At 59.3% G+C, this 10,413-nt stretch overlaps 1 protein-coding gene across 1 annotated transcript; it reads left to right on the forward strand.

The window, feature by feature from the left end:
* Positions 1-1,064: 1,064 nt before the first annotated feature.
* SAXO4 (stabilizer of axonemal microtubules 4) lies at positions 1,065-9,390 on the forward strand. The gene is given in 14 exon segments (XM_023654161.2): positions 1,065-1,250; positions 1,707-1,843; positions 2,293-2,416; positions 2,695-2,848; positions 4,552-4,680; positions 5,279-5,342; positions 5,661-5,773; positions 6,170-6,229; positions 6,343-6,429; positions 6,749-6,859; positions 6,951-7,045; positions 8,648-8,812; positions 9,317-9,347; positions 9,349-9,390. Coding segments are annotated over 13 exon segments (1,284 nt in total). The 5' UTR covers positions 1,065-1,250; positions 1,707-1,734.
* The last annotated feature ends 1,023 nt before the right edge of the window (positions 9,391-10,413 follow it).

The raw sequence follows: 10,413 nt of genomic DNA on the forward strand, positions 1-10,413 counted from the left end.
TTAAGCCAGTCTCTGCCTCCACCGCCTGTGAGGCCTGGGTAATCTGTCTTTAGGCTTCACCTTTACCATCTCGAAAATAAGGCTAAGAATAGCAGCTTTTAAAAATTGAGCATCTTGAGGGGGCCAGCCCCATGGCCTAGTGGTTAAGCTCACGGCACTCTGCTTTGGCAGCCTGGGTTCAGTTTCTGGACATGGAACCACACCACTCGTAGGTGGCCATGCTGTGGTGGTGATCCACATAAAAAATAAAAGATTGGCACAGATGTTAGCTCAGGGTGAATCTTCATCAGCAAAAAAAAAAAATAAAAATAAAAATAAATTGAGCATCAACTATCTGCCAGGTGCTGAATTCACCCTCTCGTTAAATCTGCCGGCAGCTCTACAAGGCAGTCCGGTTACAGCCCTCGGTGAAGATGAGGCAAAGAGGATAGGGACCTCGTCGAAGGTGACGGATCGGGTTGGAACCACACTCTTCACTGCTGTGGCTTATTGGCTCTATAATAATAGTACCCAGTTCACAGTGTGATCTGGGGGATTATATGAAGTGCGTGTGTAAAATTGCTTGGCACAGATCTGGCTCTAGCAGAGCATGGTAAACATCGATTTACCAAGAGGCCTAAGAGTGGCATCGGGACCCACCCACGTTCGAATCCCGACTCTGCTATTTTCTGATTGCGAGATCTCCGGCCAGTCAAGTCGCTTTGCTTGTCTAAGCCTCATTTTCCCCGTGTGAAAAGACGGATAATAATAGCTACCTGGAAGAGCTCCTCAGAGGACTGGAGATAAAGGATATAAAGCGTCTGGTGAGAAGTGGGTCCTCAGTGAATGGAAGTGATTGTTTGGGATTATCGTTTATTTGATGTCACTCAGACGGCAGCTCTGCCGGGCCCTGTGGAGGGAGACCGGCGATGGGGGCCAAAGCCATGGAGGCAGGACCTTGCCTCAGCAGCTCCTGGCCCCCCACTCCTGGCCAGGTCAGCCCCTCCGTGGGCCCTGGCTCTGGAAGGGCTTCAGAGGCGTGGGGACTCTGTTGCTAGGCGCCAGTTGCTAGGCAATGCACTGTTTCTCCTGGCCTGGCCACCTCTCAGAGGGCCCAGGCCACTCCGGAGCAGCTCCTGCCTCCTGCAGCCTCTTGCTCGTCCTCAGAGCCACTGCGGAGGGCAGGTGAGGGTGGGGCCAGCTGCCTGTTGGTCTCCAGGAGAGCTGAGCCAACTCCCAGCGGGAGGTGGGCAAGACCAAGACAGCCGAGGGTGAGACGGAGAGCGAGTATCCCCCAATTCTTGGGACAGCCAAGAATTCCCTGGGGGGAGGTTGTCTGGCCATTCAGTCCCCAGAGGAGAGTGTGGGGGGGTTTAGATCAGGAGCCCAGGAGTCAGATACCCTGGGTCTGAATCACAGTTTACCACCTACTGTGAGCTAATCCTTCATCACTTGGAACCTCAGTTTCCTGGCTGTAAAATGGGAATTAATAATAGGATGTGGGAAGGTGAAAGGAGACACAGGTGTACATGAGATAAGTGTTGACGATTACTAGTCCTGTCTTCAGTGTGAGGTGGGGGTGTGAGTGGAGAGGGACAGGCCTGGGGGAAGGGGCTGGCTGGGTGGGGTTCCGTCACCCCCTCTGTGGTCTCGGCAGCCTGGGCCTGGGGCGGGCTCGGGCCCTAGGGCTGCTGGGCTGACGGGGGCCCCTTGTGCTTCCTTCCTAGGCCCCCCGGGGCCCTGCCCCACAGCATCATGATGGGGAAACTCCCCCTGGGAAGTGTCTCCCCTTATGTGAAGATGAGTTCAGGCGGCTGCACGGATCCGCTGAAATTCTATGCCACCAGCTACTCCGTAGCCTATGGTGAGGGCACCTCTGTGCAGAAGCACCTGTAGGACACAGGGCAGGAGCGGGGAGGCACTCCTGCTGGGAGAGGAGCACCCCCTTAGCCCATCACACACTGGGAGCAACCTCAGCACACTGAGCTGATCGGTCCCCTGAGCCCCCAAGGACCATGTCCACACGGGTACCATGGGGCTGGCCCCGCCCCACTGCTCCCTCCACCTAATCCATCCTATGATTCTGCCATACTGACTGTCCCCAACCTGCCGACTCCATTTCCTGTTGTCACAGTCCCGAAAGGCCAGGTTTCACAGCTCGTGTCACACTTGCTGTTGCCCCGACTCTGTGCCTTCTCCATCACAGGGCCCCTGGACCCCAAGGGGGATGCTGACCGTGCTTGGGAAGCCCCCCTCACTGCTCTCCCACTCTGCTGACCCCCCCATCCTGTCTGCTCACTTCCCTTCTGGCAGGTCGGGAGGATTTCAGGCCGCGCATGGGCAGTCACAAAGGCACAGGCTACCAATCAAATTTCCGGCCTGTGGTCTCATACCAAGCCAAGGTTGACACCCTGGAGCCACCTGGACCAGCCATGGGGTACGGTCAGCCCCACCCCTTCTCACCCCCTGTCCTGCTGGAGTTGGCTCTCAGGGCCATAGGAGCTCATCGGACCACTTCCAGGCTCCAGGCATAGGGACCCTGAGCCTTGCCTGCTCTAGGTCTCAGGTCCTGGGGGCCCAAAGGCAGGCGACCCCTGAGGCATCTGTGCGAGGTCTGAGGGAGGTGGGAAGCTTCTGGAGATAAGCATTGCAGCCTTCAGAGGACAAAGGCAGGTAGCCCTGGTGGTAAGAGCTCTTACCCCTGCTCCACCTCAGGAAACAAGTCTGTGACAATCTCCAGACAGTGACCAGTCAGAGTTTCCGTCCCCCAGAGGTATCCGATGGCGGATATCCCCTGCCCTGGGACCTGGCCAAGACCAGCTCTGGGTACTCTCGGGAGAAGTCCAACGTGACACCTCTGACCAAGGAGGTCAGTGCTGCGCCGGGGCCAGGAGACAGCGGGGAGCCCTAGGATGGGCTGGAGGAAGGGCTGGGGGTGGAAAGTGGGTGGAGTCCCTCCAGCAGGGTGGGACTGCCCTGCCAAGAGTTGGTCAAGGCTGAGATGACTGGACATGGAGCAGCCACAATGTGGGCTGGGGGTACACACACTTTCATCACCTTTGTCCTCATCCTCGTCCCCACCATCACCTCCCTCTCCATTTCCATCCCCATCTCTGTCACCATCATCATCTCTACCATTCCCATTCCCTTTCCATCCCCATCTCTACCATTGCCACCATCCCCCCATCACACCATTCCCACCCCCATCCCCCATCACACCATTCCCACCCCCATCCCCCATCACACCATTCCCACCCCCACCCCATCACACCATTCCCACCCCCACCCCATCACACCATTCCCACCCCCACCCCCATCACACCATTCCCACCCCCACCCCATCACACCATTCCCACCCCCACCCCATCACACCATTCCCACCCCCACCCCATCACACCATTCCCACCCCCATCCCCCATCACACCATTCCCACCCCCACCCCATCACACCATTCCCACCCCCACCCCCATCACACCATTCCCACCCCCACCCCTCGTCACACCATTCCCACCCCCATCCCCCCATCACACCATTCCCACCCCCACCCCCCATCACACCATTCCCACCCCCACCCCATCACACCATTCCCACCCCCATTCCCCATCACACCATTCCAACCCCATCCCCCATCACACCATTCCCACCCCCACCCCCAACACACCATTCCCACCCCATCACACCATTCCCACCCCCACCCCCATCACACCATTCCCACCCCCACCCCATCACACCATTCCCACCCCATTCCCCATCACACCATTCCCACCCCATCCCCCATCATACCATTCCCACCCCCATCCCCACCATCCCCATCTCCGGTCCTATTCCCACTTCATCCCAACCCCAAACCCATCCCATCCCCCTGATCTCCACCATCCCATCCATATCTCCAAGCCCTTATTACCATCCTCACCACCATTGTCAAATTCACTTCTGTCATTTTCACCCCGTCTTCTTCATTTCTGTCATCATTATGACCATCATCCTTATCATCACCACCACCACCAGAATGGATACTAAGTCATTCATTCATTCATTCATTCAACCAATATGTTCTGAACGTCTTTACTATATTTTACGGTGAAAAGTGCTGGGGAAAAATACAACAGGGAAGAGGCAGGGGGTGAAACAGAAGTGAAGGGGTTGCCACAGCAAATCAGGAGGATGAGGAAAGAGCTTGTTATGGAGACATTAGACAAAGACTTGAGAGAGGTTAGTGTTCCTCCAAGTGTAGCTATGTGAGGGAAGAGTGTTCCAGGTGGTGCCAACAGCAAGTGCAAAGGCCCTGAGGCAGGAGTGTGTGATGTGAAGAGGGACAGCAAGGAGGCAGGTGGCTGGAGCCGACTGAGGAGCCGAGGTCCTGTGGACTGCTGTCAGGATGTGGGTTTCTACTCTGAGTGTGATGAGAATACTCCAGAGCTTGGAGAGAGGAGGGACGTGACCTGACTTCAGGGTAAAGGGCCCCCTCAGGCTGCTGTGAAGACACTCTGTAGGGGTTAAGGGCTGAATCAGAGTCAGGGAGTGGCTGCCCTCCCTCACCTGGAGGGGTAATTGGCCACTCCCTCCTCCCAGGTCAGGAAGGTCCATTTTGACACCCCGGACTACAGGCCCCAGGCCATCACCGGGCTGGAGCCCAGGAAAGTGCCCCTGCTCCACCAGCAGCAGGACAGGGGCTCCCTGGAGTGGGAGAATGCACAATACGTGAGTGGGTGGGCCCCAGTAAGGGCTGTGGGCTGGGCAGAGGGGCCAGACCCCCTGCTTCTCCCTCCTGGAGACCAGAGGGAGACTCACCCAAGAAGCTCAGGGCACCAAGAAAAACTGGGGAGAGCAAAGGCTTTGATATTTGGGATTTCCAAGACAGCATCAAAGGGGTCGTCACGCCCGTCTTAGGATTAACACCCATGCTCCCTTCTCTCCCCTCCCCCATCCGGACGCCCGAGCAGTGGATTGTGAAGGGAGCACCCATTTTCTTCCATCAGCCTCTCTCCTCTCTTTGGGTCCCCTCCGGCCTTGGTCCCGGGGGCTCTGAGCCCTGTTGTTCGTTACTAGGAGTCCAGTGTGGGACGTGACTAAGTTTTCCTGGTCACAGGAGAGCTGTGCTCTCCAGCTGGGATTGCTGGCACTGTGATGCCCCATCAGAGAGAGATTTGTGTCAGGGGTGCTGCCCCAGCCCTCCCTTCTCAGCTATACCGCACAGCTCTACTCAGAGCGCGGATACCCAAGAGCCGCCACCATCACTGACCACCTTCGGGGCTCTGGTCTCCCGTGTGGCCCCATTGCTCCACCCTCCGTGTTCCAGGGCCCGCACTTCATGACTTCTGAGTATAATTCAAAGTATCTCAAGGAGCCTTCTCAGGAGCCAGGTGGGTGCTTGTCAGAGTTCATGCCTCCCTCCCACCACACCTCCCTACTCCCGACCTAGGAGAGACCCCCGGGGACCCTGGACTAAGGACTAAGTCCAGTCCGCCTCCTGGCCCGTCGGTCCTGCCCTTCCTTCTGCCCTCCTCTCTCACTCTGGGCCCTGGAGTCTGGAGTCCTCCTGGTGTCCACCATCCTGGTGGCTCAGGCCTTCGGATCCCCGGAGCCAGCTCTCTCCCCTGGTCCTGGGACACTGAGCTTCTGGGGGCCCCGTGGGTGGGGCCGGGTGGCCAGGGGGCAGCACAAGGGGGCTGTTCCTGCAGACCTGTTGCAGAGGAGATCCATCGGAGCCAAGGAGGAGACCGGCTTCACCAAGGAGTCCACCAGGAGCCCCATTGTCTTCCAGCCGCCCTCCCAGGCCCTGCCCGGGGACCCGGTAAGGCAGGCTGGGCCCCACTGGACTCTCAGGGTCATCGAAGCCGTCCGCTCTGGGGATTTCTAGCTTTTTACAAAAAGTGAGCGGCAGAACCCTTTGTTCAAACACAAGAGGAGGGAGCTTGGGCGACCACCCCTGCTTCGGTCCAACTCCCCCACCTTACGGATGAGAACCCCGAGGGCCAAAGAGGAGAAGTGGCCTAGCCAAGGTCACTCGGAGCCCAGACAAGAACCCGGCCTGCTGGCTCCCACTCAGCGTCGGGTCCTCCCCTCTTTTCTCCCCTAACTCTTCCCTTTCCTCATTACCCCAATTACACCCACCTGTCCCTCTCTGAGCTCAGGACAAGGGGGCGACCCCTTCTGCCCAGCTGAAGCTCCTCTGCTGGCCTCATTCCAGGTCCTCCTCCCCAGCCGGAGTGTCACCAAGTCGGACTTTCTCCCCATGACCTACCCTCATGTAAGCTGAGCTGGGGAGGGCTGGGGTCCTCCTGGGGGGTGGTTGGGACACTGTGCCAGAAGGCCGTGGCGGGCAGCCGTGCTGCGGTGACAGTGGCTGCTTTGCTGTCTTAGGGCGATGAGTTGCTGCCCACGCTGACCAGAGGCTCCGAGTGGGAGAAGAGCTTCAGCCGAGGGAATGAGAGGACTCTGAACCCCAGAGTGAGTGGCCATGGGGGGCTCCCTCAGACAAGCGGAGAGTCAAGGAGGTTTCTTGAATATGGTGGCCTTTGGGCCAGGCACTGAAGGACGGGAAGAATCAGGGTGTTTGCCGACCCCTTTCGATGGAGGGTAAAGGCCCAGGGGCTGGAAACGGAGGAGAGTGTTTGAAACAGTGAGTTTCGAGTGGCTGGAGGGGGAAGGACGGGTCCTGGGGCTGGGGGCAGGTTGGGGCTGTGTGTGCCTCTGCCCGCCCGCCCTCCCTCCCTGCTGCTTCACCCTGACCACCCAGCCACCCTGCCTGTGGCTCTGTCCCCTGCAGGTGCCCCCTCCCAGCCCAGAACCCAGCAGCATGACCCGGCAATTCCAGCCGCCGCAGCGGATGCAACAGACAAATGTCTCCCTGCTGGGCCAGGAGACCGTGGGGAACAAGGTGAGGCCTGGGGTACCCAGCCGCCACCCCCAAATCCCCACCTTCTCTGAACTGACGAGTCCCCACTCTCTCTCTCTTCTCTCTCATGCAGGAGCCCACAGGGTTCAGCCTTAACAGTCCGAGCTATGTCCGCAGCCCCTACGACCCAGGCGTGGATAATCGCTACCTCAACGCCTACAACCAAAGGTGAGCCCCCTTCCCTGCCCGAGTCCGGGGCTGTGATGCTGGAGCCCATTTCGCAGACAGGGAGACTGAGACTGGAACCAGTGATGAGCTCACAGCCTTGCGAAGGCCGACACGGAATTAATGTAGGTTCCCCCAGAAGCAGACCCTGAGCCAAGGATTTGAGCACAAGCCCTTTATTGGGTTGTGGGGTGTGGGAGAGTGGGGAGGGGGGATGGGGAAGGGGAGGTAGCCAATCACAGGCGTGCTATTAAGCTAGACATCCCACTGGGAGAGTCTAGAAACTGCGAAACACACAATTCAGAATTATCCCAGCCAAGGGGCGAGGGAGCTGGGGTATTCATACCCCCACATCCTTGGGTGGTTGGTTTAGGGCTGTCCCCAGGGGCAGTGTCAATGCTAGGTACCTCCTTGCTCAGGCAAAGCAAGTTCCTGCAGCCCTAGGGCAGCCTTCCCAGAGATGCAGTGCAGGCCATTGGCAGCCAGGCTGGTGGGCAGGGGAAGAATAAGGGGGTCCAAGGGGGTCTGGGTGGAGCAACTATGGCATCTGCTAAGACACTACATCCAGTCCAATGGCACGTGGGCTCCATGTTGCCTCAGGAGATAAGCTCTGTGCTGTGTGAGCCCTGGGCAAAGAGTGAGTGTCAGGAGCATCAGGGAGGGCTCCCAGGAGGAAGTGGCCCTAGAGCTGTGGAGAGGGTTCCCGGGGCCAGGACTGGTTGGGGAGGGCTTCACAGGAGTGGGATAAAGGAGTGTAATTCTTCAGACAAAACCTCCCCTCACAGCATCTGTCATCTGTGTCCACATTGTCCCCCCAAGTCCTTGGTGTCCCAAGGTGCCCCTGTGCCCCATCCTTAGGGACAGATGTGGTGCCTGACTGCACAGCAGATCCTTGACACCTGTGGCTGCTCCAGTCCCCTCAGAGGGTGAGGGGAAGGGGCAGAGGCTCCCTCTGGGCCTAGGGGGACCAGTGTGTCCCTGCCCCTTCCTAGGCAGGCGGACCCCCAGGCCCAGCTGTCTCTGCTGGATCCTTTCCCTGCCCACCAGCACTTCCTGAGCTCCTGCCTGGTGCACCCAGAGCCCCCAGGGGTTGGAATCACCGATTTCCACGTTCATCTATTGGCACCTTCTCTTCATAAGCTCAAGGGCGGGGCCCGCATCTCGCTCACCTTGGTACCTTCAGAACCCGGCCTGGTGCTCAGTGAATAGTGACGAAATGGAAGAAAAGTTGAATGCCTGGAGAGGAATGGATAAGACAGGGTCCCCAGCCCCAAGAGGCTCCCAAGCCGGGGTCAGAGACATCACTTAAACAGTCCTGTCCACTCCCAAGTGCTTTCTCAGCATCTGGGCGCTGGGGGCGGCACAAGGAGGGGCCTCTGGCTCAGGGGCAGAGGGAGGGCAGGCTCCCCGAGCCAGAGCTCCCCAAGTGGATGGGGGCTTGTGGAGTGCCAGGCAGAGGGCACGGCATGGGCTAAGGCGAGGAGGCCAGAGGGATCGGAGGCAGAGTGCACTCTGCTGGAGCCGAGATTCCGGCTGGAGAAGAGCAAGAGGCTGCAGAGGGGTGCAGAGGCCAGCTTCCGGCCCCCAACCCCTCCTGTGCTGTAGGTACTTCGAGAACATCCCCAAGGGTCGAGACTGTGAAGGCTGGACTCGAGGTGGCATCCAGCCCCAGAAGCCAGGAGGCTACACCCTCAACCAGTCGGCCACCCGCGTGGAGGCCACACCCACCCCCACGGAGAGCCTGCGGCGCCAGCACCCCTATGTGGGAAGGTAGCCGTCCCGCCCTCCCGCTCGGCTCTGTCCTTTGCCACATCCAGGCCTTTCTGCAGCCTCTCTCCCTCCCTTGTGTGCCTGTCCGTCTGAGAGGCCCCTTTTCCTCTTTGTGGCTTGTTCATCCCTTCTCCTGCCCACAGGGCTCCTCCTTCCTCTCCCCAGCGACCTCTCCCTTTGCTCAGCTCCCCTCCTCCCTGCCCCTTGTTCCCAGGCATTTGACAAACTTCCCAGAGGCCAGCTGCACACCTGCTCCCCGCCAGGCTGCATGGCCGGGGTGGGGACCTAAGCTGAATGGACTGTGGTTCTGCCTCACCATGACTCCTTTCTGCTCAATTCAATTCCTCAAAAATCACATTTGTTCCCATGCCGGCCCCGAGTTGGCAGGCAAAGAATGTTTGTGGCTTGGCTGCCCTGACTGAGCGCTGGCAGCCGGAGAGGGCAGACTTGGAGAGGGCTCGCCGCCCCATCCTTCTCTCATCTGCGCCCCCTCCCTCCCTGCAGAACCCTGATCTCAGCCGACCCCCTCTGCCGAGCCAGCCACACCTCACAGCAGCCGCTGCACCACCCCCAGCTGAGCCTGAGGCCTGGGTAAGGGGCTGGGGGACCCCCCCCACACACCTGTTCCCTGTGCGGGGTGGCCATCGTGGGCCTGCCCGACCTCCCAAACCCTGGGTCAAGGAAGCGCTGCCTGGGGACCCCAGCCCTAGAGTCGGGGGTGGTAGATCAGTGGCCTCCTGGGGGCAGGAGAGCACACAGACCACCACTCCTCTTGTACGTTCCCCACAGGTTGGCCAACCTAATGGGACAGGAGCCGGCTCCTGTGGCTGTTCCCACCCCAACCCCCGTTGGGACTCCGCCAACTACTTTCCTAATGAAATAAAGAGCAGTGAGGCGGAGCCATGTGTCTGTCACTGTCAGCGGTGGCTGGGAAAAGGAGGGATGAGGGTGGGAGTGCAGGGGTGGAGGGGTGAGGCCAGACTTGGATTCCGGGAGGCCTGGTTGGACTCACCGTGACACCACGGACAAGGCACTTCACTACTGAGACTCAGTTTCCACTCCTGGCAAGGGGTCTGTACTAAGTGCTCAGTCAAGTGTGGAAGGGAGGGAGCAGGCGGGCCAGAGAAGAAGGGGGAGGCAGGGGTGTGTGGGAGGGGGCTCGACTGGCCTCAGTACCTGGTCTATAAAGTGGAGCAGGGGATCGGGGCAGGGATTCAGGGGCCCTGCTGGGTCCCACCTTGGATGGTTTAAGGGAGGGGGGAGGGCAGTGGGGCAGCAAGAGTCATAGAGGTGTCCCTCCAGAGACGGATGGAGGGGGGTCCTCAGTGGATGGACACCCGGACACCAACACAGGGAGAGGTGGGAACTTGCTGAAAAGGCTGCTGCCTCAGTGCAGCCCCTTCATGAGAATTAGAACAAGGTGCCCCCTAGACGGACGCCCCACATGAGCACAGGACTAAAAGAGCAAACTTCCTGTGGGAAGAAAAGGGCGTCCCTCCCTCCAGGTGCTGCAGCCTGACACCAGGGCCCTCAGCCTACAGGGCAGAATCCGGGCTCCCTCTCTGGGCCTTCTGTCACCTCCAACAGGTGCATTTGTGCAG

This window comes from Equus caballus, chromosome 12, assembly GCF_041296265.1.
Source record: "Equus caballus isolate H_3958 breed thoroughbred chromosome 12, TB-T2T, whole genome shotgun sequence".
Lineage (NCBI taxonomy): Eukaryota > Metazoa > Chordata > Mammalia > Perissodactyla > Equidae > Equus > Equus caballus.